Source organism: Coregonus lavaretus (assembly GCF_964263955.1).
Source record: "Coregonus lavaretus genome assembly, chromosome: 11".
NCBI lineage: Eukaryota > Metazoa > Chordata > Actinopteri > Salmoniformes > Salmonidae > Coregonus > Coregonus lavaretus.
In genome coordinates this window covers 42,821,081-42,846,757 of record NC_139998.1, presented here as the reverse complement: position 1 = coordinate 42,846,757, position 25,677 = coordinate 42,821,081, and the positions used below count along the sequence as shown (strand labels likewise).

General features: G+C 43.3%; 3 protein-coding genes across 4 annotated transcripts; 1 reads left to right on the top strand and 2 right to left on the bottom strand.

Annotated features, from left to right (window-relative positions):
* Positions 1-19: 19 nt before the first annotated feature.
* gpx4a (glutathione peroxidase 4a) lies at positions 20-6,468 on the bottom strand. 2 transcript variants are annotated; one of them, XM_084172161.1, is made up of 7 exons: positions 6,307-6,468; positions 3,668-3,762; positions 3,389-3,533; positions 3,144-3,295; positions 2,849-2,873; positions 2,009-2,068; positions 20-339 (listed from the first exon to the last, which is right to left on the bottom strand). In XM_084172161.1, the coding sequence occupies exons 1-7, from the start codon at positions 6,391-6,393 to the stop codon at positions 307-309; spliced, it is 597 nt and encodes a 198-aa protein (XP_084028287.1). In that variant the 5' UTR covers positions 6,394-6,468; the 3' UTR covers positions 20-306. The 2 variants fall into 2 exon arrangements, with proteins under 2 accessions (XP_084028287.1, XP_084028288.1); XM_084172162.1 differs by lacking the exon at positions 6,307-6,468 and adding an exon at positions 4,425-4,681.
* Positions 6,469-6,508: 40 nt separating this feature from the next.
* On the top strand, positions 6,509-9,063 carry LOC311137645 (DNA-directed RNA polymerases I, II, and III subunit RPABC1). Its single transcript, XM_084172159.1, has 8 exons — positions 6,509-6,871; positions 7,423-7,597; positions 7,766-7,881; positions 7,996-8,076; positions 8,225-8,283; positions 8,523-8,601; positions 8,706-8,781; positions 8,920-9,063. The coding sequence occupies exons 1-7, from the start codon at positions 6,815-6,817 to the stop codon at positions 8,769-8,771; spliced, it is 633 nt and encodes a 210-aa protein (XP_084028285.1). The 5' UTR covers positions 6,509-6,814; the 3' UTR covers positions 8,772-8,781; positions 8,920-9,063.
* An 83-nt stretch (positions 9,064-9,146) lies between these two features.
* LOC311137633 (rho GTPase-activating protein 45-like) lies at positions 9,147-25,399 on the bottom strand (the record flags this gene model as incomplete). The annotated part of the gene is made up of 21 exons (XM_084172145.1): positions 9,147-10,153; positions 10,286-10,397; positions 10,622-10,841; positions 12,642-12,868; positions 12,969-13,106; positions 13,269-13,457; positions 13,617-13,780; positions 13,872-13,973; positions 14,063-14,152; positions 14,644-14,765; positions 15,237-15,433; positions 15,698-15,835; positions 16,060-16,224; positions 16,465-16,656; positions 16,800-16,861; positions 16,978-17,185; positions 17,748-17,820; positions 19,051-19,135; positions 19,273-19,416; positions 23,583-23,988; positions 25,310-25,399. 21 exons carry the CDS (start codon positions 25,397-25,399, stop codon positions 9,786-9,788), a joined length of 3,492 nt encoding a protein of 1,163 aa, XP_084028271.1. The 3' UTR covers positions 9,147-9,785.
* Between the last annotated feature and the right edge of the window lie 278 nt (positions 25,400-25,677).

Below are 25,677 nucleotides of genomic sequence, written 5' to 3'. Positions count from 1 at the left end.
AACACACTTGACAACAGAATTAGCACAAAAGAGTTCAGTTTATTATTTTCATATTTTTTATTATGCACATTCAGTTTTAAGTATTCAAAGGGAACAGTTGTAGAGGTCAGGGTTCCTCTCCAGTGTAATGGATTGGGTATAGGGGGTCCTCCCAAGGGGATGCACGCCATTTTCATCAGGTCTGTCCTGTCCGTTAGGCGGGTTTGCGGACAGACCGTCACTGGTCTGGGGAATGGACCCACTAACACCCATTGGCCCACCGGATGGAGTATCAGTGCATTAGTCAGTCAGTCAGTCATGGAAGAATTACAGGTACTTAGGAAGATCCTTCTCCACCACCTGAAATGAAGGAGAAGAAATAGGTGTGATGAATTGCATCCATGTCTCTTTTTTTTTGTGAACAATGATTTATTCTTTTTTTTTGCATGTCCTAGACAATTACAGTTTGAAGATACAATACTTGCAAATATGTACAGCTCAATAGGGAGAAAATAAAAAAACACCATACAAATGAAAAAGGACAAAACCAAACAAAACCAAATATGCCAGTATGAAAAAAAAAAAATATATATATATATAATGTATGCACTCACTAACTGTAAGTCGCTCTGGTTAAGAGTGTCTGCTAAATGACTTAAATGTAAATGTAAATAGGTTTCAGTATTCCCAAATTCAATCGGTCTATTCAAATTTTAATCTCAAAGGCTACCAACCCAGAGCCACATAGGAATATAAAAAATAGACAAGAGCAGGGCAATCCCATCCGCAAGACCAAACGTTGTTGTTAAATTAGGTCTTGCAAGTGGGAGACAGCATATTACCAATTTACCAGAGTTTCGGGCTTGGCCCCACGCAGTCTGGCAGTGGATCTTTCCAGCTGCGCAATGTCCTAGTCTAGTACATAAGCAACCAAAATCTGCAAAGGGTAATAGCCGGTTCAAACTAACTCCTTAGAATTGTTTTTTTGCCTGCTGTTAATGCAGCCATAACAATCTGCCTCTCTTGATAAGATAAGGAAATGCTAGGGCTACAATCCAGCAGGAGGGGGGATGGGCAAACAGGTAGGCCCCTGCCAAGAATACCATTTAAAACACTTGAACCCAAAGAGACTTTACCGGTAGGTACACAGCTCCAAAGCGTATGCATATAATTGCCCACCTCAGTTTGGGTACATTTATTACACAAGCTTCATTTTTAACCTTCACTCAGGGGTAAAATAAAACCTTTGAGCAAATTTAAAATGATTAAGTTGAAGGGCAAGGCTCTTAGAAGAGGAAAAAATATTGTCCCATATTGTGGTCCAATCCCATTTAAACCCTGAACTTTGCAGGTCCTTCTCCCAGACCTCCATAACAGGTAAATGTTTTATATTATGAGTCACTAGCCTATCATATAGTGAGGACACCATTCCGGCATCCATGTCTTTTAGTTGTTTTTCAGTTATGTTTCTCTCCTTATATGGATTTAATATAATTGTATTTAATTTGTTAGGTAAGAGCCATGACAGTAGCCAGCTATAGACAGTTGTAGTCTATTGGATTTCCCGTTCAGTAGCGACACTGTATGAGAGATATAACATATCTGAGCAGCCGTTAAAGAAAGCCTGCCCTATAACAGTAATCCTTCTACCCCCCCTCCCCCACCAAAAAAAAAGGGAGTGGTTGTCCCACTGGCTATCCTAAGTTGAATGCACCAATTTGTAAGTCGCTCTGGATAAGAGCATCTGCTAAATGACTTATATGTAAATATTCACATTTTCTGTGTGCTTGATAGAGAATTGCTGCAACCCCCCCCCAATTTTACGGGCTTGTGATCACATAAAAAGGTTTCCAGGAAGCATTTACAAATGGTGGATAATGCATCATTTTAGTGGCAAAGTCACAAGGCAGAATGATAGAGAGGGTTATTCCAGGCCAGGCCTGAGGTTATGGCTGAGTGCTGCTACATCACATGGACATGTCAGTGAGCCCATCATAGGCCTGTGCTGTAATTACAGTCATTGACTTACGCTGGGATCATCCATTGGTCCATATCTCTTCATAACCTGGCCCTCTCGGTTGATCAGGAACTACAAAGACAGAGAAAAGGAACTGAGTGATGTACATTGAAACTCATTCTGCATTAAAGATTCAGTCCGGGATCTTAAGCATTTACAAATTCATAACATATTGTATTGCAAAAAAACATTTTATAAATAAAAACACGTGTAACATGTCATGCAAAATGGATGACGTAGTGCACCATTTTCAGGGACCCGTTTTGGCTCATGAGCACTACCTTCAAAACTACTGGCTGAAATTATACAAAAGCTCTGGAGCATCACTTTAAACTTCCATTATCTAACAGCAAAATCTGATAATAGTCTAGGTGTTTTGTTTTCAATTCGTTAACCCCACAACTCCCCAACTCATAAATGCAGAAAATATACTTCCATTTAAGTATGTATTTTTAAAACTGCATTGTATTTAAGTCCCCTGTAGCTCAGTTATTAGAGCATGGCGCTTGCAACGCCAGGGTTGTGGGTTCGTTTCCCACGGGGGGCCAGTATGAAAATGTATGCACTCACTAACTGTAAGTCGCTCTGGATAAGAGCGTCTGCTAAATGACTAAAATGTAAAATGTAAATGTATTTGTATGACCCTGGGCCAAGAAAGACCATAATAATAAGACTACCATTTTTATTTTATTTTGTTAACAGAGTCTATAACATTGAACTCAATGGGCATGCAATGAGCAACCTTTGCTTTCACCAGAGATAAACTCTTGGCACATAACTCTGGGTAACTCAGAGCTGTGTCAACTTTCTGCTGATGGGGATATCTGATGATGACTAATAAGAAATATTTACCTTTGTGAAATTCCATTTGATGCCACTGTTGGGAAGAAAACAAGATCATAAGATAAAGCAATCATTAACACAGTAACAATAACCAAACTCATACATGTTACATTTAAAATATCTGCTTATATACGGTATATAAGCCATTATCAAATACTTTACTGAGCATTAGTAAGCAGTTTGTAAATAATTTGATATAATGTATTTAAAGTATTAACATATTTTATATTTGTGGCCAACAAAAATGATATGTGAGTCTAATCACTCTAGTTGTGACACGTCTCTCCAAAACGTCTCCACTTACTTTCCCAGGAAGCCTTTCCCGTTGGGCTGCTCCTTCAGCCACTTCCACAGGGGGTGGGCGTTATCCCCGTTCACATCAATCTTACTGAACATTGGGAACTCAGCATTGTACGACTTGGCAAAGTCCTTGATCTGAGCTTCAGTGCCAGGTTCCTAAAATGGACACATAAGACACATGTAATAAAATGCCCATAGAAGAAATGCTTTAGGTGACAAAAAAACATTGATGAAGAGAGATGTAGCTACCTGACTCCCGAACTGGTTGGAGGGGAAGGCCAGGATGCGTAAACCTTTCTCAGCGTACTTCGCGTGCATCTCCGCAAACTGAGAATAGTTTACTGGGGTTTTCCCTCATTTAGAGGCAACGTTGACAATGATGACAACATCTCCCCTACACAAACACATACACATTAAAACACAGGAAAGAACAGGCTTTTGGAAGGGGTATGGTAAAATGATATATAACATGATTGTGGTTATTTAGTATTTGGAAGTGCTGAGTAACTTATTTTTTCACCCACTCACCTGTATTTCTCGAGGGACACCTCATTGCCATCAATATCCTTTGCAGAGAAGTCATAAATAGACGTGGCTGTCTGCCAGTCCTCTGTCGGGGCAGACTGCGAGAGGAGAGAAAGAAAGAGAGTAAGTCCAAACGAACCTGTACCGCACGTTGACTCGGTACCGGTACCCCTGGATATAGCCTAATTATTGTTCTTCTATTGTTGTAACCTTTTTTTACTTTAATTTATTTAGTAAATATTTTCTTAAAACTGCATTGTTGGTTAAGGGCTTGTAAGTAAGCATAAGTAAGGTAAGGTCTACACCTGTTGTATTCGGCGCATGTGACAAATACAATTTGATTTGATTTGCTACTAGCGCGTAAGTACCTGGCTGGAGTGCGTGCAGGCACACACGTGTGCTCACCCACACTCACTGTAAAGAAAAACTCAGCAAACCTCTATCTCTCTCAGAGTGATCATCATCATTCAAATAAAATGCCTTTGCTCTCATCCATTCTACACGGAAATCCACGGAATAACATCTTTTGAAAATGTGTTTGAATGACAGAAAAGCAGCAATTGATATGTGTTAAAAAGTTACTGATTACAAGGGTGTATTTTCCCCTCCAGCAATAAACACACTATATGCACTTGGCATACATCCTCAGACAGAAAGATTCAACAGCCGATGTAAACATAAGAAAACCTGCCATAGCCAATATCTCCAAAACATTTGAATCAAAGTGAAGTGTTGATTCACCATTTCTCAGTGATCTTACCAAAGTCTGCAGCAAGACAGAGAAAAGGACAGCAGACCCTAGTAGACGCATGACTGCCTTTCAGTAAGGTCCACTGAAAAGGCAGAACGCCTATGTGACAGTATTCCTGTGATTTGACCACACAGTCTTCTGTCCCACACACCTTTGACTGACTGAGCCTTTTGGTACAGTACACGCTCTAATCCCCCAATTTATTCAACTCTGACAATCAATAACTAGGAAGATATGGCATTCTTCTCTGATAGCATGCTTTCATGCTGACCACTGACAAGCAAAGGATGATAACACCTACACAGGCTGGTCCTCATTACATACCAATAGATAGTGTTATCTCTTCCTAGAAGTGACACATTAAAGTGTGACATGCACAGGACAAAGGTAACCTCATCTTTGGCAACTGACCTTGCTAAACGCAAAAGGTTACATTAGTCGAAAAGTACAGAACACAGTAGTACTTCTCTCTGACTAAATGAACAGTAACATTTCACATCAACAATAACATTTTAAAAAGGATGGAGCAAAAGTATCACTATGGTCCAAAAACCCACTATTTCACCAAACAACAACTATGCAATGACCTTATATTTGTGACCTTTGTCTGGATATCCCATCAACTCTAGATGAACCTTCACTTGACTAAGGCGTGCAATAAACATGCAACAAAACCATTTCTGTTTGTGATGTGTGATAGAGATGTTCAATTACAGTAGGCTATTCATACTGTAAGTCTCTCATCAAATGACTCACACAAGAGAGCTTAATCATTCTGCAGAGCACGTAAACAAGGGTTGCATGAAGCCAAAGTCTCAGTTGGGCAACCAGATTAAAATCAAAAGTTATTTCCTATTTCAGCGGTTCTTTATTCCATCAAATGTCATATCAACATCATCATATGGTATAGAATAGATGCAACAGATGTGCATGGAGACTCATGTTTACATTTTCTAAGAGAGAGAGAGGATCTGAGAGTATCAATATTTTAATTTGAGGGCAGTGGTGCATGACAGTGGTTGGGCAACTGCATTGATTCAGTATATATTATTTCACCATTCTGATAAAGTGCAGCAGGAAGAAAATATGAACCCTTCACCCGGTTTAAACTTTACCACTCACTGATGTCATCTTACAAACACAACAAGGTAAATTATAAGCCTACTCACTGATAATATTGATAAGAGGGAGCAGGGAGGTCCTGACTTGTAATACCAGATAGCCTACCCTATGTGTACCCCCCAGATACCAAATAAATATCTAAACTGAAAACCAGCGGGATGATACTCATGTGTCCATAATTTTTCTGACATCCAGACACTAACTTTTAACACCCTGTATTTACACGGCTTTTTCACAGACATCAAGTGAAGAGTGCATCATGCAGAGTAGTATAATTACATATTATAAACTGGGTGGTTCAAGCCCTGAATGCTAATTGGCTGACAGCCGTGGTATATTTACATTTACGTCATTTAGCATATCAGACCATATAACACGTGTATGACAAAACATTTATTTTTACTGCTCTAATTACGTTGGTAACCAGTTTATAATATCAGTAAGGCACCTCGGAGGTTTGTGGTATATGGCCAATATACCAAGGCTAAGGGCTGTGTCCAGACACTCCGCGTTGCGTCGTGGTAACATATACCACACCAAATACTGGACATATACCACACCTCCTCGGCCTTATTGCTTAAATAAAACACACAAACATAGCTAAATTGTCCTAATTATATGCACTGCAAGTTAGGCCACTTTGCTATAGATAGCAGGTTATCAGCACACACCAGAAGGGCAATGGAAGGAATGGTTTCATCCTATGTAACAGTCAACAACACAACAATTAAGTCTGCATATGGCTATAGTACTGTATACAGTAGCCTACCATTGTGAACAAATACAATCCCATCGCAAGAACGAGTCCACAGCTTGCCAATGTCCCAAATACCAAGACACGCTTTTTTTGCCACATTTTAAAACAACGACATTGAATTGTGTAAACTCCGTCTGCAGGGTTTGTTGTGAAACGTACTGCGTACTCAAATCTTTTGTGGGGTGTTTGAGCCTCCAGGGGGCGTGCCATAACTATACTTGATAATTTGCATGTATAGTATACTCCTACAGTCGTTTGGTTTTTCTACATGTGCTAAGACATAGAATATTTATATTTGAAGAGGGTTAAATACAAGTGCAATTCTCATGACTGGTTAGATCAGTCAACAACATTTAATTCAGTGTTGGAAAATATTCGGTGACATCATCATTGCGCGCGCTCCCAATAACAACGCGTAACTGCAACGTGAGTTAGCATTAGCTAGTGAGAAGTACCCTACATTTATTGATATATCGCATACTGCACTGATAATTAAATAAATACATCGGATCGAAACGCAATGGATGACGATGAGGAAACATATAGGCTATGGAAAATTCGGAAAACCATCATGCAGGTGGGTTACTGAGATGAGTTGTTTGCTAACTAACGTTAGCTGTATCAACTTTAGTAGTAGCTAGCTAACTATCGGTAGTTGTAATCAAGATATGATACCCAAAGGGAAGCTGTTTTCACTAGGTATAGTTTAATGCTGAATGGTGTAATGGAGTATGAATGACCATTGCCCTTATCATGACTCCAATTAGCTATAGTTTTAGCGCATAGAGAATGATAAAGGCCTCTAGTGGCCAAAAGGCTGTATTAGCATGGGCAGCGCCATTGAGGGCTTCCACCATTTTAATGTCAACTGGGTGAGACTTTCAACTTCATTGGCTGATCCCTCCTGGTGACCCAATTGGAGTCATGTCCAACCGGGTCATCAGGAGGGACCAGCCAATCTTGAAGAACAACATTGACCACTTCAAAATGGAACAGATACAAATATGAGTCCTCTATCTATCTCTATGGCTATGCTTCATGATTCAATGGATCCAGTATATAAATGACCTGTCTTGTTGCCACATTACATGGAAAGGGTCATTGTACAACTCTCTCCTTGTTGGTCAGCTGTGTCATGACCGAGGCTACCTGGTGACCCAAGATGAGTTGGACCAGACCTTGGATGAGTTTAAAAGTCAGTTCGGGGACAAACCCAGTGAGGGTCGCCCACGACGGACAGATCTCACCGTCCTGGTAGCACACAATGATGACCCCACGGACCAGATGTTTGTTTTCTTTCCTGGTATGTTATTGACAATGTAGCCAATGAGGCCCTAGTGACCATGTTGACAGTCATTTTTGATACGAAAATATTAACCTGGCAAATTAAAAAGAAGTCAGCACCTGTCAGTTTGTTGTAGTCCTGTAACTGTTATAACAATCTTGAGTCCCTTCATTTTCACCCATGCAGAGGAGCCTAAAGTTGGTATCAAGACCATCAAGATGTACTGCCAGCGGATGCAGGAGGAGAACATCACACGTGCCTGCATTGTAGTTCAGATGGGAATGACACCTTCAGCTAAGCAGGTGAGGTTTGTGGAGATGAGAGCTTGCTTTTTCAAGCTACTATGATGTTGAAGTTTTCTTTACAAACAGTTTTTCATTTGTGGTCTTATATATTTTTTCCATATCAAATTTTAGTCTCTAGTTGATATGGCCCCCAAATACATCCTGGAACAGTTTCTGCAGCAGGAGCTTCTAATAAACATCACTGAGCATGAGGTAAGCAGATGGAAAGTTATGTTGCAATATCATTACTAAGATTTGATAGCTTAGTATGAAAAATTGTAGTCATATCATAAGACCTTTGAACTGCTGTGTGGCACACTTAACTAATCTGATTGTCATGTATTTCTTCCTTTTGTTGCAGCTAGTTCCTGAACACATAGTCATGACAAAAGAGGAACTGTCTGAATTGCTGTTACGATAGTATCCTTTTTCACAACATGGATTTCAAACTTGTACCTGGATCGAGTATAAATCTTCAGGTCTATGGACTGGATTCACATGCATAGCCAACCCAAATGATCCCATTTTTTAGATAAACAAGTTAATTATTCACGTAGATGAATTAGAAATGATATTTTTTCAAATAATCTATTGATCTAACACTAGATTATGTTATATAGAGATACTTGTGTGTTGGGATTCCTTTATTTGTCTCTCAGTAAACTGAAGGAGAGCCAGCTGCCTAGGATCCAACAAGGAGATCCTGTGGCCCGGTACTTTGGATTGAAAAGAGGCCAGGTACAAGATCGGTCTCCTTGACCTAATGTGGTTAGACATTTTCTGAAATGACTGTCATGATGTTAAGTGATTTACTAGGCTCTCGTTCCTCTTTGCTGTGACAGGTAGTAAAGATAATCAGACCCAGTGAGACTGCTGGACGATACATCACCTACAGGCTGGTCCAGTGAGGATTTCAATGTGAGTGCTTGGTGAATATCTTGATTGCCATGTTAGGGCTGTTTCCTAAGCAGCATCTCTATATTGTTAATTATTTTTCAAATGGGCATTTTTGTGCATTTGAGAATGGTAATTCTGATACTACTCTTGTTCCTTTAGGTATGTTGCTGTACTGTCTAAGGAACAGTGGGTGAGCCAATAAAACTCAATTCACTCATGGATTATTCTACAGCTGGCCTCATCTCTTTGGATTAAGTTTGGCCTTTGTTCCCTTTTGTTCAATAAATCTTATGTCAATGGTGATGCTGGTCAATGATTTTAGAGGCCGTTATAATGATTTTAAATGGTTTGACCATCCAGATCTGTTTACATTGGATATCCAGACAATGCATCTTTTAGTTGTCTAAAAATCAGGACAAAGGTATAAATTAGGCTATAGTTTCAATGAAATGGCTAAGAGCTACAAGTCAACATTTTTATAATAGCATTCTCTTTATTACACTGACAATGTCAAAACTGTAAATTCAACAGAAAGACAAATCCATCCAACATAAGGCAAGATTATAACATTTATAAAACAACTCAAATTTAAAGTTGCATTTTTGGAAATTTAGTGCTGAAATAAAACCAGCAGCACTTTGAATCCCTGGAATAATTATCTTATCACACATACAAGACAAAGACCTCACTACTATACACACATTATTCAAGCATAAGAGCAATGTAAATACTTTTAGAAATATAGATTATCACTATGCCAATATGTAAGGCACATTATTTTGAAAATTGTTAAAATCACAGCTTGTTATAACTACAATGAATGATGACAGAAAACAGCTATAACCAAGTGTCCATGATTAATGTGTCATAGTATTTACTGACATTCTAATACCAAAGTTAAAACCAACATTCGTGGTAACATCCTCACCCCAAAAAAAAAAGTCAGACTTGAAGGACACTTAAACACCAACATAAAACGTCATACAATTCCAGTAAAGCCTTTCAGTGTGGTTGACAGGTCGTGTTTACACAAACTCTGGCTCCCTGGGCGGTAGACTGCGCTTCGCCCCACACAGGCCTAGAACATGGTTGTTGGACTGATTTACATTGAGCTCAGCCAGGGAGACGCTCGGGTCCGGGAGCTCACTGTCTGGGGGTTCATGGTCCGAGGCATCGGGACCAGGACTCTCCTGGTCTGGATCGGTCTGAGGTAGAGACTGGCTGGAGAGTTTCAGACTATCCTTGCAGCTCAGTTGGTCATCCTTTTTGCTGACCTCGCTCTCCTGTTCGACCAGGCTGTGGGGACAGTGTGTGGACCCCCTCCCAGTCTCATTCAGCTCTGAGTCAGAGTCCACCATCTGCTCACTGGAACCCAGGGAGCCTGGAGAACTGCCTGCATAGAGAAAAAGTGAAGGGATGTAATGAAGTGACACTGGTCAAACTCACCTGGATGAATAGAAGTTATAAAGATGTACTAAAATCAAAAGGCAAAGGTTATTCACAAGTCCATCTAAACATCTTTTACCACAGCCCTCCATCTTGTCAGAGTCTGTTCTGCTCTGTTCCTCATTGGCTTCCTGTTCCTCTCCATCAGCTACCGCATGACTGCTGTTCTCATCTATACCCACACTGACAGTCTACACCAACAGGGAGACACAAAACATTAGTTAAAATAGGGAACTTGAGTTCAAACCATTCACAACTCTGGTATTAGTTGAGCTATTGTGGGTAGGTGAACTGAAAGCATTCACATTCTTCCTGTATGTTTGAAACATCTAATTTTGCGGGTCTAAAAAAAAGTATGTACACGCATCCCCTATGGGAAGAAAACAGACACGAAGACAGGCACACACACACACACCTGTTGGGTGGAGAATGGGCAACTGCTGCTGCTGGAGGACTGGAAGATGGCTGTGTAGAAGACTATGAGAGTCTCTATGATGCGGGCCTGGTGGGGGTAGTCCACTAGAGAGGACAGGGACACTGTGGCCCCAGTGGGCCGGGGCCGCATCAGAGAGGGGCCAAACACGATGCCCAGGTTACTGGGACTCATCTTATTGTCCTGTTCTAATTCTGCAATCCTGAGGACAGAGCGGGGACAGGGACAACATGGATAATATGACAGGGAGAGGTTAAAACATGGTAGGGGTGCGAACTTTTGAACGTTAAAATCCTTTACGTTAAGAAAAATCCCTAACTGAAAAAAGATGCAGAACGTAAACAGCATAGTGGGTCAATTTCTGCAACTACTAAGATCGTTGAAGCGCGTACACCACTACGTCATCGTCGTTAACAGTTGGAAAAATGGCAGAGAAAGGCAAGGGACAGCAGCCAAGCCCTGTATGGCAATACTTTTAGAAGTTAAATGAGAAGGAAATGCAAACTTTGCAACGCTTAACCATCTGAAAGGGACGCACAGTGGTGAGACCAATACCGCAGCTGCATTGTGAATTTTTTTAACTAGGCAAGTCAGTTAAGAACAAATTCTTATTCACAATGACGGCCTACCAAAAGGCAAAAGGCCTCCTGCGGGGACGGGGGCTGGGATTAAAACAAATATATATAGGACCAAACACACATCACAACAGGAGAGAGACCTAAGACAACATAGCATGGCAGCAACCCAACATGAAAACAACATGGTAGCAGGCCAAGACATGGTACAAACATTATTGGGCACAGACAACAGCACAAAGGGCAATAAGGTAGAGATAACAATAAATCATGCGAAGCAGCCACAACTGTCAATAATAGTGTCCATGATTGAGTCTTTGAAGAGATGGAGATAAAACTGTCCAGTTTGAGTGTTTTTTTGCAGCTCGTTCCTGTCGCTAGCTGCAGCGAACTGAAAAAAGGAGCGGCCCAGGGATGTGTGTGCTTTGGGGACCATTAACAGAATGTGACTGGCAGAACGGGTGTTGTATGTGGAGGATGAGGGCTGCAGTAGGTATCTCAGATAGGGGGGAGTGAGGCCTAAGAGGGTTTTATAAATAAACATCAACCAGTGGGTCTTGCGACGGATATACAGAGATTACCAGCTTACAGAGGAGTATAGAGTGTTTTAACGAAAACAAGAATAATTTGCTGTTTAAAAGTAACTTTCTCTCTCCATTTGTCACATCCATAATACATGGTCACAATGGTGAATCACGAAGTTGATGATATGTGAAAACCGGTTTTGCTGAACTTAGACTCCATAGCGGGGTTGGTTGTTTATCAACAAAAATGACCCCTGCGCAACCATGGGGCAAAACAGACAGGGTTGGCTTAGTTTGGAGACGAAATATAGTTTAAACGTCAACAATGTTTATTGAAAACATACATTTTAACAATGAGCATTTGTTGTCTCAAATACATTACATTTACGTCATTTAGCAGACACTCTTAGTTACAATACATTAGTGGTCCTCTGTAGCTCAATTGGTAAAGCATGGCGCTTGTAACGCCAGGGTAGAGGGTTCGATCCTCGGGACCACCCATATGTAAAGATGTATGCACACATGACTGTAAGTCGCTTTGGATAAAAGCGTCTGCTAAATGGCATATTATTACAGTTGTTGTTTACCTAGCGAATTTGAGCCATATTAGCATAGAAATGACATCAGTCAAAACACCTCAAAACAAGACATGGTATCAAGAACAAGATAAAACTAGCTGAAACGAGCCACCTGCGATTCCCCACATGGCAGCTTCTTGTCATTGTTGCTAGCTATCTGGCCATCCAGAACCATAACAACGCACAGCGTTCTACCCCATTGAAGGGCATGCATCGTTTTCGTGACGTTGTCAGCTAACCCATCTATAGATATACTGTTTGGTGATAGTCAGTCAGGAAAAATGAATTCTTATTTAGCAATGTTTGATGCAATGTTCTAGCTCACCTGCGCAGGTGGCGTACGATGTAGCGCAGCGTGGCTATGTTAGCCTTGGGCAGTTCTCTCAGCAGCTCTCGGAGTCTATCCACCACGGCCAGGACTGCTGGGTCAGTGGCTGGCCCCAGGTCCACCAGCTCTGGCCCCTTCCCTGTCCCGGCCTCATTCTGCAGGCTCTCCTTGGCCAGCCCCATCAGGCTGTTGTACAGACTAAACAACATGATGGGCTCCGGAAGCTGGGGAGGAGAGAGGGAGATTTTTTATCTTTGTTTGTAGCCATCTTATCCAAGCATAAGTGCAATTAAATATGAAGGCTGAAACAGACAAGGTGTGTACCTGTCGGAGGTAGAGCTTGAGGACATTGCTGATGTCGTGGGGGGAACACTGTGAGAGCTCCACTAGTTCCTTGCCGTTCTCAAAGGCTTGACACAGCTTCTCCACACGAGTCTTCACCCCATTTACTCTGTAGATACCCTGCAGAGAGAGTGATGGAGACAAATGGGAAGAGAGAGAAAATGTTAAAGAGAGAAGGACAGAGAGGGAGAAAGAAAATAATGCATTCATACAACCAACCATTATGCTCATTTCAAGCAACAGACCCTCCACACTTCTTTCCTTCATCCCCCATTCCCTCACCTTCATCTTCAGGGCTCGTCTCTCTATCTCGGAGATGCACTTAGTGATGATGAAGGGGATGCCGTCGGAGCTGCCGCTGGACACCTGGGAGAAGTCTCGGCCGAACAGCTGGAGTTTACCCTGCAGCTTTTTATGGCCACACTGGATGGCCAACGTCTCCAAACACCGCTTATGACATGCCAGGAAACACTGGTGTAGAGGTCAAGGGGTTAGAGGTCAGGGTGATAACCAATGAAAGACTTAAGAGATCATTCACACAGAAAAACTGAAGTATGCAGCTGATCTACCAGCCCATTCTATTGCTTTCGCAGCGTAAAAGGTGGCGAAGGAGACAGCATTTTCTCTCACCTCCTCACACTCTGCTCCCTGGAAGTACACGTAGCTGTCGCACTCCCGACACTTCGACGGGGTGCGGAGTTTACGCAGCCGGTGGGTCTGGGCGGCTTTGGAGAGCCCAATGTTCCGGAAAGGTCCGGTTGGAACCGCCATCTCTGGCTCCATGCCATTTATGTCTGCAGAGAAGATTAATGCATTTATCAATGAATCAATGTATTAATTATTGACTGGTTGGCAAACAGAGAGGAGGTGGATCTTAAGTCTCACTTGGTGCTTGGAAGGAGGCCACGTTCCCGTCCTTCTCATCCGGATCTTCATTGGACGACATGGTCCCAGTGGAGGAGGTGCGTGCCATTTTACTGATGTCACCTAAAACATACCAAACTATAACATACACAGCTACAGTACTGCATGAGTTGGCCATATAGAGGGATAGAGAGATAGAGTGCATGCCTTACCTGTACTGGTGGTAGGATATTCCAGGCCAACTTCCCCTCCTACACTGTCTGCATCACTCACTGTAGAACCCCACGATTTGTGGCCTTGTCCTGGGAAAGGGTACACAAGATTATCATGGACAGCACAAACATACAAAACATTAAGGACACCTTCCTAATATTGAGTTGCACCCCCCTCCCCTTTTTTCTTGTCAGAACAGCCTCAATTCGTTGGAGCATGGACTCTACATGGTGTCGAAAGAGTTCCACAGGGATGCTGGCCCATGTTGACTCCAATGCTTCCCACAGTTGTGTCAAGATGGCTGGATGTCCTTTGGATGATGGACCATTCTTGATACACATGGGAAACTGTTGAGCGTGAAAAACCCAGCAGCGTTGCAGTTCTTGACTCAAACCGGTGCGCCAGGCACCTACTAACACACCCTGTTCAAAGGTACTTAAATCTTTTGTCTTGCCCATTCACCCTCTGAATAACACCATTTTGTCTTGCGCTGTAAACCTAGAGCATTGATTTAATGTCTTGCATGGTGAGATGGCACAAGCGAGTAAGAACCGAATAAATATCATAAAAAATTACACACTCTTTCTGGCATTTTCAGCACTGCGGTCCTCGCCAGTCATGGTCTCTCCAGTGCTGGGTTGACCCTCAGAGCTGCTCTGCTGGTCTGTGTTGAAGCTGTCGTTACGGGATCGAGCTGGCTGCCTGAATTAACATATATTATTTATTACTGTGACTTTCATCTGGGTGCAACTATTGGGCAAAACAGACAGGGTTGCCTTAGATTGTTGACAACATGTTAACTATATGTCGTCTCCAATGTTTATTGAAAACAAATACATTTGCACAATGAGCACTTGTTGTCTCTCGAATACATCGTTGTTGGTTAGCTATCTAGTGAATTTTTGCCATATTAGAATAGAAGTGACATCAGTCAAAACAAGACATGGTATCAAGAACAAGATGGAACTAGCTGAAACAAGCCACCTACGATTCCCCACATGGCAGCTTCTTGTGATTTTTGCTAGCTATCTGACCATTCAGAATAACAACACACAGACTTCTGCCCCCATTGAAGCGTGCACGTCGTTTTCGTGACGTTGTCAGCTAACCCATCTATAGGCACCTAACAAATCAAATGCTTTTTATAATGCTTTGAGGCAAGTGGTGACTCACAGTGTGGAGGCTGCAGTGGCGGTGTATGGCTCAAACTGGTAGGTGACCTCTGGTTCCTTAGAGAGCTGCAGGTCTCGGACGTGGGCAGCGTACTGCTGTCCTGGGTCATACAGCTTACTGCTCTCACACAGAGTCTGGTAGTGGACCGGCAACGCCACTGTCTGCATGTGCATTATCTGGTAGTACGAGATGGTAGCCTGGAGGGAAGGAGAGGAATAGAACGGAAGTCAGGTGTGTGTGTGTGTGTGTGTGTGTGTGTGAGAGAGAGAGGTGGAGGCAAAGACTTTCCGAGAAAACAATAGGTCTGAGTGTATGTGTGTTGTGGAGGGGACTGATGGTCTGTCTGTGTGTGTGTGTTGTGGTGGGGACTGTATGAGCAGTGTATATGGCAGTCTTTGGTTGCATTGATGAATAATTTCAGTCCAGGGTCTATACGTGTGTGTGCGTGGTAGTATACTGACCGAGCGCAGGGTCTGGTCACTCTGTCTGATGACCTCCTGCAGAAGTCGGAGCACGTTGACCTTCACGTGTTCCAGCTCCTGCTGCTGGGTGGTGGCGTCTGCTACACATGTCCTGTAAGTGGCCTCTGCCTCCTCAGCCTGAACACACACACACGCTGGTCAATTCTCAGCCAGGCTAATGGCATACATACTCATTGAAAAATGGCCATAGGCTTTGACAATGACTTGCAGTCAGAGACAGGACACTAGATAGCTTTTTAGGAGATTTCACTGGAGAGGGAGAGAAGATGCGAGATATGGAGAGGAGAGAGGCGAGATGAGTAGAAGAGAGGAGAGAATACATTATATATGGTGATGGAGACCTTGTTGCGAGCCTCTTCTTCCACTCGTAACTTCTTGCCCAGAGACTTGGTGGTGGAGCCTCCTCCCTCCCCCTCTGCTGCTCTGCTAGCGGCTGCCTTGTCGTGCTCCTCACAGCGAGCCAGGTAGGCATGCTTGGCCTTGCGCAGGTTTGACTCACATTCCAGCTGGATCACAAACACACAGGAACACACAGAATCAGTCTTCAGTTACACAAATTGGGAAAGCTCGAGAGAAAAAACAAAGATAAGGGTATTCTTAAAAATACTTTTTGTGGACGTATTGTCAAATAATGTTAAGTATCAATAGTACAGAATTAATTCCTGTAAACATCATGGCAATATGAGACAAATAATCAAAATAGGAGAGACAACATATTACATAAATAGCACTAGCAAGGAACGGACCAGTTTCCTCTTGGCTCGGTGCCACTGTTCCTTGACCTCCTTGCGTTTCTTCTCATGCTCGTGTTTACGCTGCATCAGAGGCTGTAGGAAGGTCTGGCTGTGCAGTGTGGAGGTGGCCTGCTGCACGCCACTGCTCTGCTCCAAGTCCTGCTCCAGAGCCAGAGAGTAGATGGAGTAGAATGGCATGTGGGGCTGAGAGATAGGTAGAGGGTGTGGTGAGAGGGACAAGATCATTGTCGTTACAGGAGCCTCTTGAAATGGATGGAATCATTTTGACGAGAGTGAATTAGGTTTTCCTTTCCTTCTATTATAAAAGACAAAACCACAAGGCTTACATGTGTGATGCTGTGCTTGCTGGACTGGTACAGTCTTTGTAAGCCCTTGGCAAACTCCACCTCTGGATGGGGGAAGATATGGGTGAATCAACTTAATATGTTTAAATGAAAGGTATAAGAATCAACCTAAATGTCCACTATTATCTGTGGGGACTGTCTGCGGTGTCTGTGTGCCCACCCAGTGAGATCTTCTTCTCCACGTAGCTCATCAGGTCCTTCATGTATTTAGAGATGGTCTTTGCGTATGCCAAAGCAGAGTCCACTCCCCCTTCACTACGCTGCAGCATGATGTCCACCTCCTCAGCCCGGCCAAAGTCCTGAAGGTCACCCCTCATCTGAGCTCCCTCTGGCCCCTGACCTGACGCCCCGTACAGGTCCTCCATAGACTGGACATACAGAGAGAGGGAGACAGTTTAGACCACTCATGAATACTGATTCTGGGGGATATTAACATTACACACTAAATGACCAGTTCATGCCATTGCAAATGGCCAACTACATAGAAAACATTTCTGGCACTACACAAAATCATTTGGCAGGACACTTTACCAGAGCCAATAGAAACAATGATGCAATAGAGCGATGCCAAATGGTATCTCATGGATGGGGATGTGCAATTGAATGATGGCTGTTCCACTGTAAATGGAAGTATATAGCATTTGGCACATAGACTGTGGGCAATAATAAGCCCAGTGTGTGTGCAGGCCTGATGAATTCAGTGTGGGAGCTGCATTGATGAATGAGGTGGAAGGAGCTGTGTTATCTGGAGTGTTAGAGGCGGCCTGTGTTTTTGTGTGTGTGGCCATAACAGGAGACAGTGAAGAAAAGGCAGAGATAAAGACACTGTCACTGGCAGGAAGCTGGCCTTGCTGCCCCCGTGCCACACAAACATCCGTTCTGAGACTGTCACACACACACACCAAGAAAGCCACATTAACTCCCACTCACCCTGCTCTTCTGTGTTGGCAGCAGGGACAGTAGGGTACTGCTGTCCACCTCCCCCATCAGCAGCTCTGACACACTGAGGAGGACAGAGGCAGAGAGACCATTACACAGAGACAGAAAGTACTAATATGAGGGACAAATTGGAGATCAAATGTGGAGGGTACATTTCTGGTTCTTTCACCCGCCGATGGTCATGGAAAGGAAACAAGGAAAGGAGAGCATCAGGAAACCGTTCATGCCAGGCTCCAGGCTCTGTGCAATCGCACCACCATTTAACTTCCTTTTTGTGTATTCTTTGCCCTGTTGCTGCTATTTGTTGTACTGTAGAGGGCCAGGGTGTGAACAAACACTATTTTGTAAATCAAATCAAATTTTAATTGGTCACCTACACGTGTTTAGCAGATGTTATTGCGAATGTAGCTAAATGCTTGTGCTTCTAGCTCCGACAGTGCAGTAATATCTAACAAGTAATACACACAAATCTAAGTAAGGAATGAATTAAGAATATATACATTTATGGATGAGCGATGTCAGAGCGGCATGGACTAAGATACCGTAGAATTGTATAAAATACAGTAAATACATATGAGATGAGTAATGCAAGATATGTAAACATTATTAAAGTGGCTAGTGTTCCATTTCTTAAAGTTGCCAGTGATTTGTAGTCTATGTCTATAGGCAGCAGCCTCTAATGTCTTAGTGATGGCTGTTTAACAGTCTGATGGCCTTGAGAAAGAAGCTGTTTTTCAGTCTCTCGGTCCCAGATTTGATGCACCTGTCCTGACCTCACAACTTATAGACCTATGTGCAATATACTGTACACATCACAGCACGTTTTAGCTGTAAATGTAGCATTTTTGATTTTGAGAGTGATATGAGAATAGAAGCACCTATTCCTGGTCTGTAAATAATAATCTGTTGAGACAACAGAAGCCAAATGGCTGCGATTTGGTTTCGTGTCCTTGGTTACGGAAGAGAAGAAAACCACGACTACATTTCCTGTTTTCTACTGAGCCCCATGCAAATGTGTCACTGCGTTTCTCTCTAAGCTCCACTTCACTCTCACACACACTGAACTTCTACAGTCATCATCACACATACCCCCACTGACCTGACCACTGAGGACACCACATGTGGTCATGTCCCATTACTCTGTACCAGAGAATAGTGTTGTTGCATCTCAAGTGGTAAACAGTAAAATAATTGTGGCATACAGAGAAACACCTATGGCTTATTTTAGGAACCATGAATATTGTTACTAGTGCATGGCAATATATACAGAGAAACGGGTGTACCATATACTTACTTGCTACTAAAAGCAACTGCAATGGTCTCAATGGCCTTCTCAAAGTCCTTCTTTTCTGTGTCATTACACGTCTCAAAGTGAAATCCTGCAATCAAAATAATGAATGTGTTCATTCTAGCCCATCTCGGCAATTTTAAAACTCATTGACTTATTTTGTGCTAAAAAGATTGACCTTTTGACCCTAGGTAGTAGACCACTGTCTGGTCCAGCCAGAAGTCTCACCTTTGACCTTAGATATGAGTTTGCCTGTAGCAGTGAGAGTCTCCACGGTGTTGAGGAGGGGGTAGGTGCTGATGACCTGTCGTAGGACCCTCAGGACCTCCCCCAGGCACTCATGGGCCAGAGGGCGACGGTCCTCCTGCTTGTCTACAGACAGACAGAGGACAGTCAGAGACACAGACAGGAGAGACATGGATCCTATGCCATTCACCTGTCGACAGCCACACACAGAGAGGATTGAGCCTAACCTACCTGTTTGTATATCTATCGAGCACTAGTTACAACCCGAAGTGATAGGGTTGATGTCAGGGAGATAAGGCTGTCTGAGGTCTGTGACGGGGCTCACCATCACAACATGGAATCCATATAACATGGGGATTTTCTTTACAGACTGACTCTTAAGGTTGGTCACAGTATTAGAGGTTATCAGAGATTGAGAGGGAGTGATTAATGACCAATGTCTGGACATCATGAATAGTAACACGGACAGCTTAAAGACAGATGGGTAGCAGGGACAGTCAGATCTGCTTTGATGTCAGCAGTGACACACCTGCGGCCCACTTCCTCTCGTCTCCCTCTCACAGACCGACCTCTTTCCCCTCCATCTCCATGTCTGTCCATCAGTGGCTGGCCCATTGAATGGAGCCAGGAGGCCAGAGCGGGTGGGATTGAGGGTAGGTCACAAGGAGGATGGTGATGGCACCAATACGCTTACTGTACTAGCTAAATTAACATCCTGTTGTAACATTATGTGACTGGGGGTGAAGACATATGTAGATTTAGTTCCTGGGTAATCTCATATCAAATACAGTGCCTTCAGAAAGTATTCACACCCCTTGGACTTTTTCCACATTTTGTTGAGTTATAAAAGTGGGATTAAAATTGATGTCATTTTTTGCAACGATCTACACAAAATACTCTGTAGTGTCAAAGTAGAAGAAACATTTTATTTAATGGACAATATAACACCTACACTAAAATGCCCAAAAGTATGTGGACACCTGCTTGTCGAACATCTCATTCCAAAATCAAGGGCATTAATATGGAGTCCCTCCTTTGCTGCTATAACAGCCTCCACTCTTCTGGGAAGGCTTTCCACTAGATGTTGGAACATTGCTGTGGGGACTTGCTTCCATTCAGCCACAAGAGCATTAGTGAGGTCGGGCACTGATGTTGGGCGATTAGGCCTGGCTCGCAGTCGGCGTTCCAATTCATCCCAAAGGTGTTCGATGGGGTTGAGGTCAGGGCTCTGTGCAGGCCAGTCAAGTTCTTCCACAACAATCTCGACAAACCATTTCTGTATGGACCTCGCTTTGTGCCTTCCCCAAACTGTTGCCACAAAGTTGGAAGCACAGAATCATCTAGAAGGTCACTGTATGCTGTAGTGTTAAGATTTCCCTTCACTGGAACTAAGGGGCCTAGCCCAAACCCTGAATCTGTGCTTGAAATTCACTGCTCGACTTAGGAACCTTACAGATAATTGTATGTGTGCGGTACAAAGATGATGGTAGTCATTCAAAAATCATGTTAAACCCTATTATTGCACACAGAGTCCATGCAACTTATTACGTGATTTGCTAAGCACATTTTTACTCCTGAACGTTTTTAGGCTCGCCATAACAAAGAGGTTGAGTACTTAATGACTCAAGACATTTCAGCTTTTCATTTTTTATTAATTTGTAAACATTTCTAAAAACATAATTCCGCTTTGTGTGTAGATCAGTGTCACAAAATCCATTTTAAAATCTGGCTGTAACACAACAAAATGAGGAGAAAGTCAAGGGGTGTGAATATACATATATATTTATTTATTTTAATCTGAAGGCACTGTATATTTTGGTAGTAAATGAAATATTTGCTAAACACTTCAAATGCAAGAGTCAACTGAAATACTGATGTTTAGTCTCTGTGTTTTGTCAGAACTGAACTCGGAGAGAAGTTAGGAACCTGAGGGATCCTGTAATTTCCGATATCATGTGATAGTTTCAGACGGGGAGATTAACCTCAGACCATCACAAGGCTAGGCTGGAAACAGTACTGTAGTATTGCCGGTGTCAGAGGTCAGACTGAAGCAGTGGACTGTGTGAGGAGGAAGTCTGAACGAGGTCTCTCTGTCAAATGCCATCCATCATAGCTTCCTGTTTATATTCCTACAACAGTCACAGGGTAGGTGGGTTTACAATAAGATAAGGTGGAGACACCCTAAACCTTCCTTGGCTTTGAGAGCAAAAAACCCATGTTCCAAAGTGAGACCATTTTTGTTGCTCTCAAGTCGTTGAAGTTGAAAATTGTTCAGTCGCTTATGTTGCACTTCTTGTATCTTATTGCATCAATAAAATAGGACACATTTTCAGCCTGTCTCCTGAGAATGGAAAAACCCTTTCTCTACGGTAACTATAACGGTTTTTGGGCCCAACTCTCTGAAGTCGTTGTAGCTGGAAAAACCTTTTCTCCAGCTATTTTGCTTGAGTGCAGACAGTGGAGTCAACATGTCAGAAACTGCAGTGCAGTCGCTGCTGTTACGCTGAGTGTGTGTGTGTGAGAGAGAGAGAGAGAGAGAGAAAAAAAAAAGAGAGAGAGAAAGAGCTCTGGGTTGTGCAAAGCTAGCCCCGCCATTCCCCTCGCCCCTCCCACATGCAACACGTGGTGAGCAGGAGGGGAGGATTGTTCTGAGTGCATGCTAACGTGTGGCGCATCTTGAAGAGAGTAGTGGAGAATTCAGACATCCACACAGAGACAATAAGAAACAATAGCAGATGGTCACGATGCAACATAAAGCACGCCCAATGACAAAGGCATATCAATCATGTGCACACTGAAATACACTATATATACACACAAGTATGTGGACACCCCTTCAAATGAGTGGATTCGGCTATTTGAGCCGCACTTGTATAAAATCGAGCACACAGCCATGCAATCTCCATGGACAAACATTGTCAGTACAATGGCCTTTCTGAAGAGCTCAGTGACTTTCAATGTGGCACCGTCATAGGATGCCACCTTTCCAACAAGTCCGTTCGTCAAATTTCTGCCCTGCTAGAGCTGCCCCATCAAATGTTAGTGCTGTTATTGTGAAGCGGAAACGTCTAGGAGCAACAACGGCTCAGCCGCGAAGTGGTAGGCCACACAAGCTCACAGAATGGGACCGCCGAGTGCTGAAACGTGTAGCTCCTAAAAATCGTCTGTCCTCGGTTGCAACACTCACTACAGAGTTCCAAACTGCCTCTGGAAGCAACGTCAGCACAAGAGCTGTTCGTCAGGAGCTTCATGAAATGGGTTTCCATGGCCAGAAGCAACACACAAGCCTAAGATCACCATGCGCAATGCCAAGCATCAGCTGGAGTGGTGTAAAGCTTGCCGCCATTGGACTCTGGAGCAGTGGAAACGTTTTCTCTGGAGTGCTGAATCACGCTTCACCATCTAGCAGTCTGACGGACGAATCTGTGTTTGGCGGATGCCAGGAGAACGCTACATGCCCCAATGTGTAGTGCCAACTGTAAAGTTTAGTGGAGGAGGAATAATGGTCTGGGGCTGTTTTTCAGGGTTTGGTCTAGGCCCCTTAGTTCCAGTGAAGGGAAATCTTAACGCTACAGCATACAATTACATTCTAGACGATTCTGTGCTTCCAACTTTGTAGCAACAGTTTGGGGAAGGCCCTTTCCTGTTTCAGCATGACAATGCCCCCGTGAACAAAGCAAGGTCCATACAGAAATAGTTTGTCGAGATCGGTGTGGAAGAACTTGAATGGCCTGCACAGAGCCCTGACCTCAACCACATCGAACACCTTTGGGATGAATTGGACCGCCAACTGCGAGCCAGGCCTAATCGCCCAACGTCAGTGCCCAACCTCACTAATGCTTTTGTGGCTGAATGGAAGCAAGTCCCCGCAGCAATGTCCCAACATCTAATGGAAAGCCTTCCCAGAAGAGTAGAGGCTGTTATAGCAGCAAAGGGGGGGACCAACTCCATATTAATGTCGATGATTTTGGAATGAGATGTTCAGGTGTCCACATACTTTTGGTCATGTAGTGCATCTTATTCCAGTTCTCTGAAGATAAGTTGTCCCATCTACAAGCTTGTATGCCTGTCTAACTGTCTTATAGGAGCCAAATGAAAATCAAGACTCCACAGACTGAGCATTGCTGTTGGTTAACTGTACTTTGAAAATGCACCCCCCTGCCCCCTTTTCCAATCTAAAATGCTTTAAGCATTAGAGAACATGGCCTTTGTGTCCTCTACCTCTCTCAGAGCGAAACCTTAGCCAGACAAAGGAGAAGTGCACAAACCTATGTGAACCTATATCCACTCACCTTCCCCCAATACAACATCCTTCAGCTTCTCCACAGCCTCAGCGAAGTGGGCCACATCCCTCAGCAGAGAGGGGATGTCCTCCACCTCAATCGCTGTGCTCTCTAGGCTGTCCTGGGGGGTGACAGGCCCCTTACCCTGGGCCTTGGTGAACACCCAGGAGTGGATAGGGAAGCCTGCAGCGCTGGCATGACGGCTGAGGCCGGTGGGCCTCTTCATGGTAGCCCCCGGGGACGGGCAGCCCCCCCCAACCAGCTTGCTGTGTTGGGCATTGGGGGTGCAAGGGCAGGACACAGAGGAATCCAGCAGGGCACCAGGGGTAGGAGTGAGGAGGGTGGAGGAAGAGGAGGTGGAGGAAGGGGTGGTGTCGAAAGCATCATGACGAGGCTGCTCCTGGAGAATGGACAACTGGGTGAGAGAGAGGAAGGGGGAGAGGAAAGGGAGAAGGATGTGACATCTGTGGTGACATGATGATTTATACCAAAACGTCAGGACAATGACGACTTATTTTTGGCCAGTGGTTTGGCAGACTTGTTGGTAAACTGGCGAACTGAGATTTTCATAAGATCCTGTGATGTGTAACACTTCCTGACTCAGCTTCTTGCCACACCCTGAAACAGCTCTCCAAAAAGAGAAACTCTGGCTACTTTGAGCAATATCAATTTATACGGTTTGATGAGACATGACAGAAAAGTAATGAAATCAACCCATCAAGTGTCCCAACTTGTCCATGGACTACAGCACACTTAAATTACAGAGCTCATGAAATAATGGCTAAATAAAAGACAGTATACATCAAAGTGCATGGTGTGGTTATGAAAGAGAAAATGACAACAGCTTCACACCTTGCCAGTGGGAAGCACCCTCAGGACTACTAGAGCAGGTGCTTGACATTGTTTCAGTAACACCTTTTATAGGTACTCTATTTTAAACTGTAGTGTAGGATCCTGTATGAAATAATATGAATATGGAAAAATAGTATTTGAAGCACAGAAGTTTGAGAAGTATAAATAATACCACTCATTCTGAAAAATGTATGGAGTTTATTTAAACCTAGGTGTATAACAGATTAAATTGTTTGTCCTTGACCTACCTGTTTGAGCCAGACATTGGGTCTATTTGGTAGTATTTCCAATTTGTTCTTGGCTTTAGCCTCCGCTTTCTTTATTCTCTGACCCGTGGAGTATGGGTTATAGCTGTTTCTGCCACCACGTTTCAGCATGGTCTATGTCCCTATTGTTTTACCAGCATCTTTAGCAGAAGCCACTTGTGAAACTTGACTGATCATGCAAGAGAGACCAACCTGTACTGGCTTACTAACCCACTAAAACATTTTCAAATGAGTGTTTTCAAAATGAGTCATTCTGCAAAAAACTATCATTTATCAATATGCCTATTATTAAGTCTTTGCATACTACATTACCTTAAATATTCAACCAAATAATATTTCAGTAGTGTCTAAGCTACTTTAAATTACTTAATAATGGTGTCCATATAAATCAGCTATAACTGCTCATCTTTCAGCCTTTAAAATACCGCACTAAACCGGTCATTGCTGGTCCATAATAGTGAAGTCTATTTAATTAAGGTCTAATCTAGCCTACTGAAACTTGACCTCTGTCATTCTGTCCCCTAGTTCCCTTCTCGGCAGCAGACAGACAGTAACTGAGCAGGAACTATGTCTGAGTGACAGGAGGAAATCATAGATGATGTGCTACTTAGTACTTACTGATGAACTCTGTGGCCCCGGGCTTCCTGCTCGACTCTTCTTCGAGATGGAAGGGGTTTTGATCAATTCCCTTTTCTTTCGGGAGAACATCTTCAATGTACCTTTGCCGTCCACCCCGATTTCTTTGAGTTTCACATACAACCCCCCCACCCACCCCCCGACTCTGCACTTCTTTGGTGCTCTGCCAATTACGGGCGCTACTCTTCCATCCGTTCCAACCTTCAGCCACGTTTGCTGCTGCCTCGCTCCTTTCCCCTTGTAAAACATTGAGCGCGCAAGCTCACTGAACAGCTCACCACAAAAACTAAATGGGGCTGCCGCATCCGCTGTTTTTTTTTTCTCAAGGCAAGAAAAGCGCATGTGATGTG

What these genes read in the sequence shown, in the direction of transcription:
- LOC311137645 (XM_084172159.1), top strand. Translation starts at nt 6,815, where the DNA reads ATGGATGACGATGAGGAAACATATAGGCTATGGAAAATTCGGAAAACC. An exon ending in GATGTTTGTTTTCTTTCCTG is followed by an intron (nt 7,598 to 7,765) that starts GTATGTTATTGA and finishes TCACCCATGCAG; the next exon opens with AGGAGCCTAAAGTTGGTATC. An exon ending in TCTGAATTGCTGTTACGATA is followed by an intron (nt 8,284 to 8,522) that starts GTATCCTTTTTC and finishes TTTGTCTCTCAG; the next exon opens with TAAACTGAAGGAGAGCCAGC.